This window comes from Mixophyes fleayi, chromosome 6 (genome assembly GCF_038048845.1).
Source record: "Mixophyes fleayi isolate aMixFle1 chromosome 6, aMixFle1.hap1, whole genome shotgun sequence".
Lineage (NCBI taxonomy): Eukaryota > Metazoa > Chordata > Amphibia > Anura > Limnodynastidae > Mixophyes > Mixophyes fleayi.
This window is the reverse complement of record NC_134407.1, coordinates 202,550,944-202,570,832: the sequence shown is the minus strand read 5'-3', so window position 1 is coordinate 202,570,832 and position 19,889 is coordinate 202,550,944. Positions and strand designations below refer to the sequence as shown.

The 19,889-nt window shown below is 38.9% G+C and overlaps 1 protein-coding gene across 1 annotated transcript; it reads left to right on the top strand.

Moving 5' to 3' along the window:
• Window positions 1-3,134: 3,134 nt before the first annotated feature.
• Window positions 3,135-18,773, top strand: LOC142095212 (sterile alpha motif domain-containing protein 9-like). Its single transcript, XM_075178095.1, has 3 exons — window positions 3,135-3,199; window positions 10,850-11,149; window positions 13,900-18,773. Exons 1-3 carry the CDS (start codon window positions 3,145-3,147, stop codon window positions 18,747-18,749), a joined length of 5,205 nt encoding a protein of 1,734 aa, XP_075034196.1. The 5' UTR covers window positions 3,135-3,144; the 3' UTR covers window positions 18,750-18,773.
• Window positions 18,774-19,889: the final 1,116 nt, after the last annotated feature.

Genomic DNA, 19,889 nt, shown 5'->3' with positions numbered 1-19,889 from the left:
GCCCTTACAATGGGTAGTTTCCCTTTCCAGTTTAGGAAGAAACAGTATATAATATAAGGCAGCTCCTCCTCTTTCCCATACAACTTTTCCTGTCTATATGTATGTCAGGTGATATTTTTTACCACTTTCTGTAGTGTAGGGGCTCACATTCCTGTGGCCCAACGACGCACCTTCCAATGGTGTAAGTCAGGGACTGGACTGTCTGCTACCTCTGGGAACAGATCTAGTGTAAATATTTCAAATTATGTGCGGATTCTCAGACCTCTGCGGTCTGCACATGCGCGTGCCACATCATGGGTCATAGGATGCCAAGAAGGAGGACGTGGAACTGCTATAGAGTGTTCTCTAACATGGGACATGTTTTACCACTGTCACTTGGACTGCAGCAGCCAGATCTACAGTGGAATGTAGTCAAAGCCCAAGAAGCTGAATGGGAATCCGCACTGGGTAAGCCCGTAAGTTAGGGGGTGCTTTGTCTTCATGCATTTTCCTCTTTAGTCAGTTAGCTAATGTCCTGTTTTATTTAGCGTTTGTGGAACCTGTGATAAGCCTCTCACACGGGATTTGAAGGGTCTTTTGTACAATTTGCAGTTCTCAATCCAATGGGAAAAACAGTCCCCAAGCAGCTTAATGAAGCTTATGGTCTGGATGACAGAATATTTTGTAACTAAAGAAGATATGTGTGCTATGCAAGGGTTAAAAAGAGCAAGTTTTCAGACAAGCATGGATTCAGAGCAGAGATACTCAGTCAAAATGGGATTCTCCTGGGAATTTAGAAGATGAATCCGGAGAGATTAAAGAAACACCTAGAATGTATAATTTAGATAAAGAAATTTTGCCCAAACATATATACAAATGTATGAGTATGGAAAAGTAAGCATAAATTCCTTTTGAATATTGCAAAAAAAAAAGGCTAGCGGTGTCCTTGTAAAATGTATAAAGCTTTTTCATAAGGAATGGACACAGGTTGAAAAGCGACAGACTAACTTGGAGAGATTAAAATGTATGTATTCATTCAGTGATGAAGAGACTCAGAAGTGAAGCTTGGTTCCAAAAGTACATGCACCTGAAGCTACTATGTCATCCAGATCTAATATCCCTATTGAAGATGGAGGCTTCCTGAGGGGTCACCTAGATAGAAAGACAGTATGTGGTCAATCCATCCAAGTGGCCCTTTCGTTCATTTTGAGGGTTAGAAGGAAGACAACAGAGAAATCCACAACAACTGAACGAATCCAGTCTCCAACACTTTTATTCCAGACTTTTTCTGGCAGAGATTGTAAAAGCAAGACATTTCTGCATGGAGTTTGTGAGCTCCATTCTCAGAGCAGAATAAGGAGATTTCCTGACATCAATAGATCTACAGGATGCCTATCTTCACATTCTAATTGCACCTCAACATCTTTGTGACCTCAGATTCTTCTACATGGGACACCATTTCCAGTTTACGCGTCTACCATTTGTCTACCATTTGGCCTCTCAACATCTTCCAGAACATTCACACAATGTCAGTGTTGCAACATCTGGACGATATTCTGGTTATAGGGAAGTCAGAACACAGTGCCAAAACCAAGACACTCAAGGTAATTGCATTTTTGCATGAATATGGCTCGATCATAAACTACAGTAATCGGGTGACATCTCAACAGCTGCAATTCCCTGGAATACAAATGACTACAGCGAGGGAGATACAGTGTCACAAGAGAGAATCCAAAAGATTCAACAACCGGCTTAACTCATCCAATCTCAGCAAAAGACTTCTGTGAGGAAATATCTCAAATTCTTAGGAAACCATAGCTATTCTCCCATGGGGAGCTGACACCTGATGAATCTAAAACTACAGGTCTTCAGACAATGGGATCCAAAGAAAAAGAGATTACATGCAAACATGGAAGCAAGAGCTTCCATGTTTAAGCATGTCGTGCAATACAAAATTTAAAGATATTAGAATTTTTTCAGACAGTCGAATAGTGTTAGCCTTCATAAACACACAAGGAGGCACCAAGAGCAAACAAATTATGGTCAGAAAACAAACTAAAGTCCCTCCCAGCACTTCACGTAGCAGGAAAGGACAAAAAGTAGCTGTCGGATCAACAGCTGTCAGGTGAACAGCAAAGTATTTCAACAAATAATAGAAAAGTTTGGGTTCCATAGACTGATCTGGTGGCGGGAAGTCAAAATGCCAAAGTAAAAAGATTGTACCCCCGCAACAAGGACTGAAAAGCAGAAGGAATAGATTTCCTCATGTTCAATTAATTACACGTACACTGCAGCGTATAAAGAGGGAAGTAGTGGAAGTAATGGCAATGGGTGTTAATTGAAAATTATTTTATTTGGTTTTTCAATAGCAACCAGACTGGGCCGGAAGAGAAAAAGGGTGGAAGGGAATTAAATCTCAATTAAACAATAAGAGGTAGATTTACTAAACTGCGGGTTTGTAAAGTGGAGATGTTGCCTATAACAACCAATCTGATTCTCTCTTTCATTTATTTAGTGCATTCTACAAAATGACAGCTAGAATCTGATTGGTTGCTATAGGCAACATCTCCACTTTTTCAAAGCCACAGTTTAGTAAATATACCCCTAAGTGTCTTTGGTTTGAGGAGACATACTTTATACAGCAAATAAACACTACAGTGCATAAATAATATAATAAACAGATTTTATGTTTTTTATTAAAATCTTAGTATAATTTTTGACTGTATGATTCATGTCTGCAAAATAATAATCTCCAAATTGTACTTGTAGAATCCATTAATTGGTTTTCAGCTCTTGCTCATCTCTTTCAATTTAATCAATGCTGTGGATTCGTTTAACAACATTAGTGGACATAAACACTATTGGCAGTTTAAAACTTCCCTATAATTTCTAGCATATCAATTCATCACTTCACTTCTGCACTGGAAGAATTAAAACATGCTTCATCAATGTTTATGTCATTACTCTAGTGAATGCCGATTCCTTCAAAAATTGTCTCTTATTAGTGTGTGCTGTTGACCTTATTCGCTACACTATATAAAGTTAGATAACAAGGAATTCAGGACCGGTATGAACCGTCTAAAGAACTTTCCATATTTGTAGGATGTAGATGCAGGTGCTCATGCTTGTACGCTATTAAGATGCCCCAGGTACAGTTTTACAAACATGTGTTTCCTCTACAGATTGCAGAACTGTGTCAGCCATTCCACTGTAAAGATGGGTAAGTAATAATAATATTTACTTTACCAAATGTCTCTTTTAATTAGGGATGTGCACCGGGCACTTTTGGTGTCTCGTATTTTGTGTTTTGGGTTCGGATTTGCTTGATGTTTTGGGTTCGGATTTGTTTCGCAAAACACCTGTCGAAAGGTTTTGGATTCGGATTTATTTTGAAAAAAGCATAAAAAGTTCCAAAATCAAGTTTTTGGGCTTATTTTCACTCCTACGCTATTATTAACCTCAATAACATTCAATAACAATCATTTCCACAAATTTCCAGTCTATTCTGAACACCCTCACACCTCACAATATTGTTTTTAGTCCAAAACATTTCACCGAGGTAGCTTTCTGGACTGCATAGTAGAGTGGTCCCGGTACCCAATTTGGTACCGGGGCCACAATATATCACCCTCAACTAGTCTCAATTCCACCAAAAAAAGAATCTGGACTGCGTAGTGGAGTGGTCCCCACAATATAATAAAAAAAAAACAATTGTTCTGAATTCCACCAAACAAGTATCTGGACTGCGTAGTGGAGTGGCCCCGGTACCCAATTTGATACCGGGGCCACAATATAATAAAAAAAAAACAATTGTTCTGAATTCCACCAAACAAGTATCTGGACTGCGTAGTAGAGTGGTCCCCACAATATAATAAAAAAAATTCCTCAACTGGTCTGAATTCCACCAAACAAGTATCTGGACTGCGTAGTAGAGTGGTCCCCACAATATAATAAAAAAAAACCTCAACTGGTCTGAATTCCACCCAAAAAGTATCTGGACTGCGTAGTGGAGTGGTCCCCACAATATAATAAAAAAAACCTCAACTGGTCTCAATTCCACCAAACAAGTATCTGGACTGCGTAGTGGAGTGGTCCCCACAATATAATAAAAAATCCCTCAACTGGTCTGAATTCCACCAAAAAAGTATCTGGACTGCGTAGTGGAGTGGTCCCCACAATATAATAAAAAAAAATACCTCAACTGGTCTGAATTCCACCAAAAAAGTATCTGGACTGCGTAGTGGAGTGGCCCCGGTACCCAATTTGATACCGGGGCCACAATATAATAAAAAAAACCTCAATTGTTCTGAATTCCACCAAACAAGTATCTGGACTGCGTAGTGGAGTGGTCCCCACAATATAATAAAAAAAAAACTCAACTGGTCTCAATTCCACCAAACAAGTATCTGGGCTGCGTAGTGGAGTGGTCCCCACAATATAATAATAAAACCCTCAACTGGTCTGAATTCCAGGGAACAGATGGCGGACACCGGATGGACGTCTAAAACCAACATATCAGTTAAGGGCGCAGTTCCTCTTTTTTGTGACTGCACAAACAATTAACGTAGTAATAGAAATGACAGTTTTTTTTTTGTTTTAAATATAGAAAGAAAGAAGGTAGTACTAGAAATGGCAGTTATTTAGTTTTTTTTAAATAGAGAATTAAAGAAGGTAGTAATAGAAATGGCAGTTATTCAAACCCCCTGGAGAGTCTAAGTGGGGTGAGCCACAGAGAGATTATTTCCCTCAGTTTCTCTAACAGGTTGTCAGTGTTGTGCCTCTTCTTAAAACCTGTGATACATAATTACACACACTCGGCAGAGCTTTTACAAATTATCTGCGGCACAGGAGAGTACCACTGGACTGTACTTTAATAGCAGTACCTATTATTTTTGGGTACAGCAACAGTGAATGATCGTAGTTAGACTTTTAAATAGCAGTACAAGCTAGATTTTTTAAAATTTTGTAATATTTTTTTCCAAGTATTTTTGGAAAAAATGTTATTATTTTTTTTAATTTTTTTTATAAATTTAAATTTGTTTTTTTAGAACTTTTGGATAACTTGGAAATAACAATGCCCTTAGCAGAACAGACCACAGGACACAGGAAATACAGAAAGAAAGAAGGTAGCAATAGAAATGGCAGTTCCTATTTTTGGAACTGCACAAACAGTGATGAAAATGAAGGTGGAGCTGGTGGCATGTCACGGTCCTCTTCAGAGGACAATCTCCTGACCAGCAGGTCTTTGCACCGCTGTAGACTTGTGTCCGCCGGAAACAGAGACACAACATACGCTTTAAACCGAGGATCGAGAACGGTGGCCAGAATGTATTCCTCTCACTTTAAAAGACTGACTAACCTCGGATCCTGGCAAAGCGTACGAAGGGCTTCATCCACAAGAGCTACATGCTTGGTGGAATCGCAATGGTGTACCAGCTCCTCCCTCACTTTCTCCAGCTGCTTCTGCAAAAGCCTGATCAGGGGAATCACCTGATTTAAGCTGGCAGTGTCGGAACTGACTTCTCGTGTGGCAAGTTCAAATGGCTGCAGAACCTTGCACAACACAAAAATCATTCTCCAGTGCGCTTGACTCAGGCGCATCCCCACTCCTTTTCCTATGTCGTAGGTGGCTGTGTAGGCTTGAATGGCTTTTTGATGCTCCTCCATCCTCTGCAGCATATAGAGGGTGGAGTTCTAGCACGTCACTACCTCTTGTTAATTTAGATTGCAAGGCTTGTAAATACTTTGAAGATAAAAAAAAGCAGGCTGCACAGACTGTGGAGCTAGAAAGTGAAATTAAATGGACCACGTTACTTTGGTGGCTATCTATGCTTCCCCCACCCTACACTTGTAGTTGAATATAAAAAAAGCAGCCTGCATAGACTGTAGAACTAGAAATTCAAATATACAAAGAATTGGACAAAGGCAGTTTGGTATCTGTCTGCATCAGATCCCCTCTCCACTAGGAGTAAAATAGAAAACTATTCAGCCGTTATATAATCTAGAATATAAATAGAAATTGAGAAAGGCAATTTGGTATCTGTCTGCATCATAATCATCAACATCCTCCTCCCGGTGTACAACATTCACACCTTCATTAGCCAAATCTGTAACTGGACTGTGGGTGATCCTTCCAGCATATGCAGAGGGCGTGCTGCAAATGGTGGAAGGAGCCACCTCTTCCCGTATAGTGATGGGAAGGTCAGGCTTCGCAACCACCAACACCCTTGGACTCGCCTTGGGGATTTGTGATAATTTCTCTTTAGAAGGTAGAGTTGTTTGCTGTGTTGTTGCTGACAGCATAACTCTCTTAAATTTTTTGTAGGGGGGGGGGAGAGGAGGGCTTAGTTCCTTGGGTGAAGCTGAACCACTAGTCATGAACACGGGCCAGGGCCTAATCCGTTCCTTGCCACTGCGTGTCGTAAATGGCATATTGGCAACTTTACGTTTCTCCTCAGATGATTTTAAGTTTCTCTTTTTGCTACTTTTACTGAACTTGGGCTTTTTGGATTTTACATGCCCTGTACTAGGAGATTGGGCATCGGGCTTGCCAGACGACGTTGATGGCATTTAATCGTCTATGTCATGACTAGTGGCAGCAGCTTCAGCATTAGGAGGAAGTGTGTCTTGATCTTTCCCTACTTTATCCTCCAAATTTTTGTTCTGCATTATATGTAGCACAAGAGAGTGTACCCCGAAGCCACACACATTCGGCAAAGCCTTTAAAAATTATATGCGGCAAAGGAGAGTACCACTGGACTGGAGTTATACAGCAGTACCACTGGACTTATACTGCAGAATGAGTGAAATTTGTAATATGGCAGTAACAACAATGGAATTATACTGCAGAATGAGTGAACTTTGTAATATTGCAGTACCACTGGACTTATACTGCAGAATGAGTGAACTTTGTAATATTGCAGTACCAATGGACTTATACTGCAGAATGAGTGAACTTTGTAATATTGCAGTACCACTGGACTTATACTGCAGAATGAGTGAACTTTGTAATATTGCAGTACCAATGGACTTATACTGCAGAATGAGTGAACTTTGTAATATAGCAGTACCAATGGACTTATACTGCAGGATTGTTTTGGGATATTTTATTTTTTTTATATAATTACTTTTTTTGTTATTTTTTTTATAACTTTTTTTGAAATTTTTTAGAATTTGGGAATAATGGGGAAATAACAATGCCCTTAGAAGGACAGAGCACAGGACACAGCACCACTGGACTGAACAGGACACAGCACAGGACCCAGCAGCACCACTGAACTCAGAAGGACAGAGCACAGGACACAGCACCACTGGACTGAGCAGAGCACAGAACAGCACGAGATATAGCAGGACAGAGGACCACCTAACACACCCTCCCTCTACCCTGATCAATGCCCGAGTGAAGATGGCGGCGACTAGTGGGGAATTTATAGGATCCGAGTATCGCGAGAGCCGACAGCGGGATTATGACTCAGAGCCTCGGTTTCAGTTTTGCAATTGGCGGGAATACCCGGGTCTGTCTCGGATCCGCAACGTTCGGGTGGGCTCGGATTTCAGAAATTAGAGTGCACTCATTTCTACTTTTAATATATATTTATATAAAATCAATGTATTTTGCAATTTCCATTTTGTGGGAGATTTTCACGGACAATGATATCACAAGCATGACCTGGAAGATCTAGCTAGACAGTGAAGAGGGAAAGGATCTGACTAGATCAAACTAGATCACTGGCTGTAAAATATGGCTGTGTGTTTATAAGGAGGAATAAACTGTTGTCAGGTTATTGTTTCTCCCCAAAGCTACAGTGTCAGGTATCATCTATATTTTTACACTACTAGAATGTCTGCTGACTTTGTCTTCTCCCGCTCATTTATGTACAATGTCCTCTTTCTTTTTAAACCTGCAGAATGTCTGTTCAATCTGTTTCCTCCCTGTCATTGACATACCCTCCTAGGATTACAGTTTCATTGTGACTGGCATTATCAGTGTGAAGCAGGATCCAAACTTTTATTTAGCGCATTGCATACAGTTCCGGTGTGTACTTTTGTGCTTAGATCGAAAACGTAGTTAGATTACAAGAACTACTATTAAATTGGTGACCACCAATAATTTGAGGACTTTATACCACAGCTTACGGTGTGGGTAAATAAATACTAACCTATGTTTGGAATATGTGGACTGCCGATATTTTTGGGAACTTGGTTTCCATTGTGAATTTGGTAGTTGTTTATTAAATATATTAAATCTATTGATACTTATCTTGGGATATTTAAGAACAAGGAATAAGCTTGAGCATTATCCTGCTTTCACACTGTGCTGGAATTTTTTGTAACATTTTCGGTTAGAATTTGATATCTTGTATGTTGTGTTATGTTATATTTAAAAATAATAATATTTATTTTATTTAATAAATTGGTATTGTTTTTTCAGGACTCGGACAATTATTTTTGATAAGTAAAACCTGCCTTTAACATATATCAGAGCAGATATACATTATTATAAGTGAGACTCTCTTTAGTGCTGTATCTTTTTGCTTTTTACTATAAGACTTTTAAGTGATCTAGCAATACTCCTTATCGGCAGCTTATCCTGAATATCTTTTCCTGGAGGGTCTAAAATAATGTGTTTTTCTATCTTTTACATAGCGATACCTTAATTGTAAGACATACATTACACTGAGATACCTCCATTGTCATCCATACACAGAGATTCCCCCATTGGCAGTTCTACCTACCTCAGTCACTTACCTGGAATTGTGTCCTCTTTACATCCTCCTGATGCCTTGACATTACTATCTAGATGCTCTGAGGTTATTCAATGTTATGGTCCTGAAATCCCTTAAAAGCTGCAGGCAAGTAAAGTGCGGGCCCCGGGATGAAGTGCCGTTGTCTAGAGCAGGGGTGTCCAACCTTTTAGCTTCCCTGGGCCACATTGGAAGACGACGAGTTGGTTTGGGCCGCACATAAGATACACTAACAATAACGATAGCTGATCATCCAAAAAACCATAGAAAACATAGCTAACATATATATATATATATATGAGAAAAAACGATATATATATATTATATATATATATATCGTTTTTTCAAATCCCCCTATACTTACCTTTCAATCGCCCTGTTCAAAAAATCCTCTCTAGTTATTATACTATAATCACTTTTTGTATTGTTTTGATGCAATATCAATAAAGTGCATTTAAGCCAGGCATTGTATATTAGGGTGCCCTGACCAGGCCTGCGGTACCTGACATATACACCACTGTGACCCCAAATTGTCACCTGTTTTGATAATACATCACTATGTTAGTTAAGGGATAACAACTTATAATGGGCCAAAGAGAATAATATATAATGCCCCATTAGTAATACAAGTAGAAGTATGTAGCAGGGAGATAAGGTCCATTATGCTCCAGGACCAGGTGACTTTTATTCACTTGTCAGCGTCCCTTGAAATAATAAAAAAAATCCTCCTTAACTTACCTTTTAATCGGCTTGTTCTCCTGTCCTCTTCTCTTCTTTTCTCCAATTCTGTGCTGCTGATTGTTCTTCTCACGCGGGTGTCTCCTCTGTGCTGCGCTCCGCAATGGATGTTGGGCGTGATGACATCACGCCCGACATTCACTGCGAGCACCACACGGAGGAGGAGACAAGGGAGGGAGCCGGAGTACCAGCTAACGTGATCGTGTGACCGCAAGGTAAGTAGTTTATTTTCTTTTTTTTTCGCAGGATTTTTTTTTTACATTAACAGCGCTGCCCCCTTGCCACAACCAAAACTCCTTCTGGGCCACATTTACAGGCGTGCTGGGCCGCGAGTTGGACAACCCTGGTCTAGAGCATCCAAAGTCATAGCTCTGGATAATCCCAAGCATGGTGTAGTGAAAGTGGAGGTGACAGCAACTGAGCCTGGCACCCATGCTGTCACCAGACACTGAGCAGCGCACAGGTCCCTGTTCTTGGGGATGTCAAAAATGGTGCGTGGCCGATACAACCTTGCCCGGAACATTTACAGACAGTTGCATTTTGAACCTATGTATACTAATATATACATCTTGTATAAAATCATTGGTCTGTTTGTTTGTCTGTCCGGTTATGCATTCAAACACCCCTGCACCGATTGTGATGAAACTAATGCGAGGTGATACAGTTGGATCCTGGCCCGGTTTTAGGGGGGTTAGGGTCCCAGTCGGACATCCCATTGGTGTATACTGGGCAGAACTTTAACCCGGGAGCCAGTTCTGAGCCTGCATTCGAACAGCCCTGCACCGATTGGGATGAAACCAACTTGAGGTGGTCCAGTTGGATCTTGGACAAGTATTAGGGGGGTTAGGGTCCCGGTTGGACCTTCCGTTGGTGTACACTGGGCGGAAATTTGACCCAGGTAACCTGTTCTGAGCCTTCCACTGGACGGATTTGGACGAAAACTTCACAGACTGGTAACATTGGATCCCAGAAGACATACTAGGGGGTTGGGCTCCCCGTCAGACCTTCCGTTGGTGTACACTGGGCAGAACTTTGACCCGGGGAGCCTGTTCTAGGCCTTCTACTGGATGGATTTGGATGACATTTAAGATAAAAACAAAAACCGACACTAGGCAGCCATCTCATGGGTATGTTGGAAGAGCTGCTAAGCTTTTTAAAAGGTTGACAGTTGCATCCAACTCATTGATAACTTAATAACTTGAAGATTTAAACCCGGGCATCGCCGGGTACTTCAGCTAGTTGATATATAATATAGTTGGTACTGTTATGATTTTGTTGTTTGGAATTTTTATTATGGTAATACTTTGCTATTTTCTTTATTATGGATGTTTTATTCTGCAATAAAATCTTATTTAAGTCCATATATTAAACAGACATGTTTCATTTAGATTATAATACAACCCCTTTGAATGACTGGACTGAAGACCAAGTTGCACAGTGGCTTCTATCAATAAACATTAATAAGAAGTATATTGACAAGCTGACTGAAGAGGAAGTATATGGGCCAGTTCTAAAAGAAATTGATGAGGAGTTTTTGAAAAAGAACATTGGCATGAAACAAGTTCCAATCAAGTTACTGATAAAAAAGAGAGATGAATTGCTTGTAAAATACAAAGATGCTTCAGCTGATTTGACTGAGGAAAATTCACAGCGCAAATCTAGATCAAATACCTCAAAAACACATCCAGGTAAGACACAAGTCAAAGAGAGTTTTGCAAATAAATGCATATCTGAGGAAAGCATGCCCAGCATAAAATCACACAATCTATATCTGTGACTAATTTTCATCCATTACATAAAGAATTAAAACATTTCAGGTATATCAAAACCAGGATTAGAAGACCTTATTACATCGTATCATGTGCCTGTATAAGCAAGCAAACAAACTATACAATACATTACGTGTAATGTATAGTCTAGAAGCCAAGGGTTATAAACATGGGCAGATAATTACACGACCAAGACTGATTTGTTGAGGCTTTGCACTACATTGAGGAATGATTTAATAAAGGTGAACACAATGGAGCGGATGCAGTATTGGTCGCAAAATGGGAGTAAATTATTCTTAAAGAAAAAAGAGCTCAGAAAAATAGTGTGTTTCCAAATGCAGAGCTGTACACATCGCTATATGCGCCCATCTCCGCATCAGTAGCATATGCGCCTGGTTTACAGCAAGTCATCAGCGATTTGCACCTATCCCATAGTAGGGTCAAAAGATACACCTCCTAACAGAAGTATATGCCTGTTTCTGCAGGCCTTCATGAGTCAAATTTGCATAAACAGGCCTTATTTTCTGGTGGAAACTCAGGTTCTTTCAGATTGCAATGAGTTAAAGACTTGTGACCACAAAATTCAAATGTTAATCTTTTATTGCAAACCAGTTAAAAAGAAAGTAGTAATAATACTTAGCTTCCAATAGTATTCTTAGCAATATGTTCAATCAACCGCTATTTCCGAAATATGAAACAAACGGACACCGCTACATATGGTCCAGGAAGAGGCACCGCATGTCGCAGCAACCCAGCTTTTATAGATAGATAACTAAGGATGCCGGATATCACTAACATATAAAGTATAAACATGATTCAGAACTTCTTATTGGTACAGCAATGAGCATTAAACAATTTTAAAAAATTAATTCACGCAGGTGCAATAGCATTGAAGCAAAAACAAGAGCTTTGGTTAACCTCAGATACTCTTGTATCACGGGACTTTCCATTACTTTCTGTATATGCACAGTTAGGACTGGGACAATGCCTAACTGACACTCCCCCGGTCTTGCATTAGTTACTTCAGCATTTCATTATACACACATAAAAGTACAAGAACAGTAAAATGGAGTTCAGCAGCCATTTTGCTTGACCTGTCACACCCTTACTGTACTTGCCCATTGTTAGGACACCCCTTCCCTTCCCCATCCCTCCAGAAGCAGACAGGTATAAGTGCAAGTCTGCATAGACGAATATGGGTGAGACAACTTTCTGGGCATGCACAGAGCAATTTCACACAAGATACACTACGGAAATTGTAATGTAGTAAGTGCCTGTATTTACACCCCAAAATGTTTTATTTCATTGATGAAGTTCAGAGGAACACAGAGATAGCCATGTATTAAACAGAAATATTCCATTGTCAGCCACATACTGCTCAGAGTTCCCACATTTGTCATTCTTCCCTACTCCATCACTTACCTGGAAATAGGTCCTCTTCACATACTCCTGACACCTCCACATTACTGTCTAAATGAACTGGGATTACTTCGTGCCAAAACAGCTTAGAGGAATCTGTTAAGGACAATGTATATGTGATCCTCAACTACTAGAACCGCTTCTCAAGATGTCCATCTATAGCAGTACCCTTTCTGAGGAACTTGATATGTTCCACAGTACTCAGTTGCCCCCAGGACTAAAGCTCGGATAGTAGTAGTAGTTTTTGATTTACAATTGGGAGTGAACAGAAAATGATAGGAGGTAGTGAGCAACCAGATGACATAGTGATGCAAACTGAGAATTAGACAGGCAGAGGTTAATGCAAACAACAGACAGGCCAAGGTCAGGAGTATGAGAAGTCAGCAGATCCATTTAACAAGTCAGGAGTAGAGAAGACAGCAGAATCCTTTAAACCAGGTCAAATACTGAGAACAGAACAGGTCAGGGTACAAGGCACACTAGGTCAAAAATAAAATATCAACAGCATTGGTATGAAGCCAGAAAGAGGTTTATAAAGGCAGCAGCAGCAGCAATCAGAACTGCAGGGTAATTAGCTGCATGAGTGTTGTACTAATTGTACAGCTGACGCTGCTAGACTGAGAGCTGAAGAGAGCTTGGTTGTTATTTATCTAGCAACCAGCTGAATCAATGAGGCGCTGGCTGCATGAGCTGAGAAGGTGCTAATGTGGTTGTTAAGCAACAGTCTGGAGTGCAGCGACAAGCATAACTACTGCTGCTTAGCAAGGAGAATGCTGACAACCGATTGGACATGTTTGGAGACTACCGCATAACAAACATATGAGGGCATATACTGTAATTGGATATCAGGTGGCAATACCGGTTACATAATCTGACAGGATCAAAGGTTCCTACAATAGAGTGCAATCCATAATCACTTGACAGGGGAAAGACATAAGTATGCATCGGGTATCCACAGTTGATCACATAGCACGTCAAGATGCAACTCGCAGCTACCTGACAGAGAGAGAGGACAGCGGCCCCTGTTGCTAGGCAACTTATCCATCATGCTAGAGTGACCACAATGTTTTTTAACAGAAACATTGAGAGACAGTTGGGTTTTGAGCATATGTATAATTATATTACCACAAAACCCGATGACATAATACCTAATCACCATGTTTCTGTTATGTGAAATGTTTTATGTAATTGTTTATTCAAACAGTAAATGTTATTTTACTGCATATTTTGAACGGACATATTTCTTTTAGATTATAGTAAAGTCCCGTTGAATGAATGGACAGAAGACCATGTTGCTCAGTGGCTTCAATCAATACTTATTAATAAGAAGTATATTGACAAGCTGATTGAAGAGGAAATATATGGGCCAGGACTAAAAGTAATTGATGAAGAGTTTTTAAGCAAAAACATTGACATGAAACAAGGTCCAATCAGTTTATTTATAAAAAAGAGAGATGAGTTACTTTTAAAACATTATGATGCTACAGCTGGTTTGACTGAGACACATAATAATGCTATAGCTGGTTTGACTGAGACACATAATTCTACAACTGGTTTGACTGAAACGCATAATAATGTTACAACTGGTTTGACTGAGACACATAATAATGCTACAACTGGTTTGACTGGAAAAAATTCACAGGACAAATCTGGCCAAAATGTCCCTAAAAACTATCAATGTACACTGGAAACAAGAGGTACTGGTCATCCTGAAGGACCTGAAATCACAATCCAAACAGAAAAGAGACAGCTCAGTACAAATACTGAATTTCTCAAATCTGACCAAACCCAGTCCTTAAGTAAGACACAAGACAAAGTGACTTCTGAAAATAAATACAAGTCTGAGAAAAACATGCCCAGAATAAAATCCGAATCTATATCTGTTGCTAATTTCCGACCGTTTGATAAAGAAGTAAAAGATTTCAAGTATAAAAAAAATGAAGTCCTTCCACCGGAAACGGGAGTAGAAGACCTTATTGTACCATGTCATGAATACAAGTCATTAGATAATGCCGCAAAGTTGGATCGAGTCAGACTTCAGGCAAAATTTGCTTATGAGCTGATCAGATTTGCTTCTGCCTGTATGAACATGCGAACAAATGGTACAATACATTTTGGTGTAATGGACAGTGTAGAAGGCAAGGGGTATAAACATGGGCAGATAATTGGCATCCCGGTACATGACCATGACTGGTATGTTGATGCTTTAGACTACATTGAGAAATGCTTTAATAAGGGTGAACACAATGCAGCAAGGGCCTGCATTCGCCAGCCAAAATTTATTGAGGTCATTGATAAAAATTCAGAGGAACAACGTTTTATTGTTGAAGTTGACATTGTGCCTCATTCAAGCTCTGTAAGAGGAAAAGTCTTACAAGTAACTTTACCAAAGTTCAATGAAAAAAGCAATAAGGTTAGCCAAGAAAAGAAAGCATATTATCGTAGAGTAGGAGCAAAGTCCGAAATTGTTTCAGAAGACGATATTGTACTGTTTATCCAGGGACTACAAGAAGTTGATGCAAGAAGAGAGAAAGCAGAATCAAATTCTACATGTGAAATCTCAGCACCGAAAAACCTTACAAACAAAATAGATTTACTAACAGGAGGTAAAGAATATATGGATGAAACACTATGGTACATACTGGTTACCAATAAATGTGAATCTCACCACTTGACAAATTTCAACTTCCTTATGCGTTTAAAAATTTTTTGCGTGTTTGACTTTGATGCCAACTCTGATAAGACAGGACTATGTTCCAAATACAAAGAACACCATGCGAGGAACATCCATTCGTTAACTGACTATGCTAAAGAGAGTGGGATGAGCATGAGTGACCTAAGAAAGTCCCTAGGGCTCTTTGATCAGACCAGCTGGATATTTTGCAATGGAAATAGCAATTATCGAGGGGGAGATGAACCATTAGATGAAAATACTTGGATCAAGACTAAAAAAAAGCATCTAATAAAAGCAGTTTCTTTAATTTGTGATGAGATTTTCCCCAGAGGATCTCTTGTTGTTGTTTTTTTGTTGCTGTCTCCAGTGGAAAAACCAATTGTGGATACTTTCCATGTCTTTTATGAACAGATGAGTGGTATGGAGGATATAATTTGTATTGCAGAAAATAAAGAATATTATGAAAAATGGGCCAACCTTGCTCAAGCATCTTGTGACATAGGAATGCTGGAACAGAGAAGTATTGCTGGTGTACAGTTGAGCCACATCAATTCTACAATTCAAAGTAAGTTCTATGTAGGGAATTCTGTTAGGAACTTGCCAGTTTCATCTAAAGGACTATGTGTGCTTGAAACACCTGCCGAGGAAAGAATGCACTCACTAGAAATACTGTGTGTGAATGAATGTAATGATACAAATCTAGACCTTCTGAGTAAGGAGGAAGTGAAGGAATTGGAAGGTACTTTCTATCGTGGTGGTAAGATCAGCTGGAAACATTTGTGGCTTGCAGAACAGAAAATATGTGGAGATTTTATAGAGCGAGATGCATGTAATAAACTCCAACAAATTTTAAATGGAATTCTACACGAGAACACCGTTAAGCTTCCAGTTGCCAGAATGAAAATTTTTCACCATCCGGGGAGCGGAGGAAGTACAGTAGCTCGGCAAGTCATGTGGAAAAACAGAAACATTTTAAGATGTGCCATTGTCAAGTCATCCTACCTCTTTTCAACAGTAAGTCAGCATGCTGTAAAACTTAGAGCGTATGATGAGAACAATGTCAATCTGTGCCTGCCTGTTCTTCTACTTGTTGAAGACTGTGAAGAAGATTATCTTGATGACTTGAGACATGATTTAACTGAAGCCATGGTGTTTAAGAAAATAGTTTGTTCAAAACCATGTTTTATTTTGATGAGCTGTAAGCGATCAAATGCCCCAGAAGATCTTTTCAAAACATCACCTTCTGATACAGTTGTAATCACTCATAAGCTTAGTCCAAGAGAAAAAAATGATTTTTCAACGAAAGCAAATGAACTGGAAAAAAAGTTTCCAAGTCCAGAATTAATACTTACCTTTGTTCTAATGAGTCGTGAATTTGATGAACAATATGTGAAAGACTTTGTGCAGAATGTTATGAAAGGAATTGATCAGTCATCAGATGTAACCAGGTTAATGAGGTATGTCGCATTACTCAATTGCTATGTTCAAAATTCATACATTTCTGTGTCACATTGTGAAGCTTACCTTGGTCTTTTTTTTAATCAAGAAGATCATCATCAAACAATAAGGGAGCACAATTTTAAAAGTTACCTTTTTAAAAGTACACAAGCAAGACTTCTATTAATTGAGCTGAGGGAAAAAACTACTTGGATCTCTTCCATTCATATTATTCATCCACTAGTTGCTAAAGAAGTGTTAAATCAGCTTACAGTACTTCGTCCTCAAAGTGAAATTGCTAAAGATCTTCTTGAGGAGAAAGTTCTTCTCCAGCACAGATTTGGCCGAGATGAGTTCATAAAATTTATTCGAGACTTGTTTTTAAGACGTTACAGAAAAAGCAGAGGAGACAGTGTTGACACTTTCTTTTCACCCCTAATAGAACACGTTTGTGACATTGAAAATGATAAAGAGAAAGCAGTTATGCTTCTAAAAGCTGCATATGAACAATTTGACAAAAATCCCTTCCTTGCACAACAACTTGCTCGATTATACTATACACACGAGAAATTTGATGAAGCTAAAAAATGGGCAGAAACTGCTAAGTCACAGTTGCCAGACAATCCCCTTATAATTCACACAGAAGGTCAAGTCTACAAAAAACAGTTTAATGTGATTCTAGACAAAAAGAATAATCTTACTCCTGCAGAAGTTATTAAATTGATTGACATTGGTCTTAAATCTATGGAGTGTTTTAGAGTAGCACAAAAAGCTGCAAAATCTGAGGTAGATAGTATGAATAACTCTGGGTACACTGGAGAAGTTGATGTAGGATGCCGATTATTACAAATGCTTTCATCACAGCACGTGTTTTCCAAGAACAGTGGCACAGAAAATAAAGAACTTTTGAACTATCTTTGTACTGATTATATACCAGAGGATATTAAAGAGCCTTGGTTTAAACTTCATGGACGTTTAAAAGGATTGTACCAAAATATATATAATGCCTTGGAGTGGATTGCGGATGATGTGGGTTACTTTCAGTGTGAGAAAATAGACGATGGAGAGCAACCCAACAGAGTAGAGGAACATGTCTACAGTCCAAGGGCTTGGCTACTAAGAAAAACTAAGGTATTTGCAAAGTTTTTCAGCTCTGAGCTGTCATACACTGGTGCCGGACGTGAAAGTCAGTTGGTCCGAAAGATGAACATTTATAAACTTGGTGGTGGAAGCACAGCAACAATTATTTCTATTTTGTCTCATTTAAATGATGACAGATCAGCTAAAAAATTGGAAAATATTATAGATCTCTATCCTGCAGATGTGGCTCGAGAAGTTCTGGATGATGTTGGTCTTGCAAACTATATAATGTCACATATTGCATTAGGATGTGTATGTCCTAGTTCTTTAAAACTTTTACCATTCCAGGAACTACGTGAACTAAGTAAACGATTTCTAAACACAAAGAAACTATTTCCACCAAGTGCCTACCTCTTAATATTCTTGCTTTACTGGCCAGATGAAAATGTTGATGGAAAACCAGATGCAAATAAAGATATCATTTTAACAAATGCATTACAAACGGCAAAGTCTTTACATGGAAAAAGAATAAAAGATATTCCTGTCAGGAAGAAAAGAACAAATGTGCTTTTTTTTCTCGGGAAGGGATATGGACTTCAGAAGATCATGCAAAGGAGTAAGATTGAAAAGCAGATTGCAGGACCACTAAATGAAAAGAGGATGAAGTGGGACAATGATGTCCTATCGAAAACTGATAGTGTACATAGACTTTTAAGAAATGTCCCTGGATGGACAGAAAATGGAAAGTTATACGCCAGGGGACACTGCCAAAAAAACAAAATTGAAATCCTGACTATGAATGTTTCATCTGTACCTTATGGGAATGAAAATGTCACATTCAATTTGGGGTTTACATTCATTGGATATGTAGCCTACAATATACAAGTGGAAACAGAAGTCAAAGGCTGAGCATTCAATATTTCTGTGGATTTTTTTTTACAGCCCTTATATAAATGAAGTGAATCCAATAAAGTGTTTCATTCAAAATATTGCAGAGCTGTTTGGAAAGTGTTTCTACTCAAAGGATGGGTGGTCTTATAAATAAGTACCTTGGAAGTTATTAGTATGTTTGGTTTTTTTTTTGGGGGGGGGGGGAGGGGTTAAATATTTAAAATTGTTCTGTTGGCGAATAAACTATTTTAAGCTATAACCATTTATTTTGAAATTATTAAAATTATATATTCTTATTTCAGTAAATATTGTTAAATGTGCATGTTTTCAATAAAAATATATATTTAATATTTCTATTTATTTTCCAATATATTTGTCTTGCAAAACCATTTACATTAATTACCTACTAATGTTTCACTGTAAGAAATTAGATCTGACAGAGTGTTTGATCTGAAATTTGAAGATATGTATAAAGGAAAAATATGTCTTTCAACATTGCAGAAGAAAAAGCCATTTATTGTATTTTCTAGCTTATTCTTAGTACCAGAAAGCTGCCCTTGAAAGGAAGGTTTCATAGGCCCAAAGGTGTTCCCAAGTCCAGTGTTTGTCTCCATTTATTCTGGGTTTTTCCTTACTACTCTCTTCTGGTCTTTTTCCTTTGTCATGTCTAACCAGCTCTGTTTTAACCCCTTGACTTTTCGGTCTGGTTCTCCTTTGCTGACATGCTTTTCCTTTTTGTTTCACAGAATACAGTTCTTCTACTTGCCTTTAACGTCTTGACTCTACCAGTCTACCTATGGTTCCTCAATGTCTGACCAATTCTTAATTATTATCCTGCATGTTAAAGTGTTACAGAATGATCCAGCCAAAAACTGGAATGTATAGAGACAATCTGTATGTCCACTTACTGAAGTGGGCAGCACGGTGGTTGTGAGGCACTTCTGCCTCACAGCACTGGGGTCATGAGTTCAATTCCCGACCATGGCCTTATCTGTGTGGAGTTTGTATGTTCTCCCCATGTTTGCGTGGGTTTCCTCTGGGTGCTCCAGTTTCCTCCCACACTCCAAAAACATACTGGTAGGTTAATTGGCTGCTATCAAATTGATCCTAGTCTCTCTCTCTCTCTGTCTGTCTCTCTATGTGTGTTAGGAAATTTAG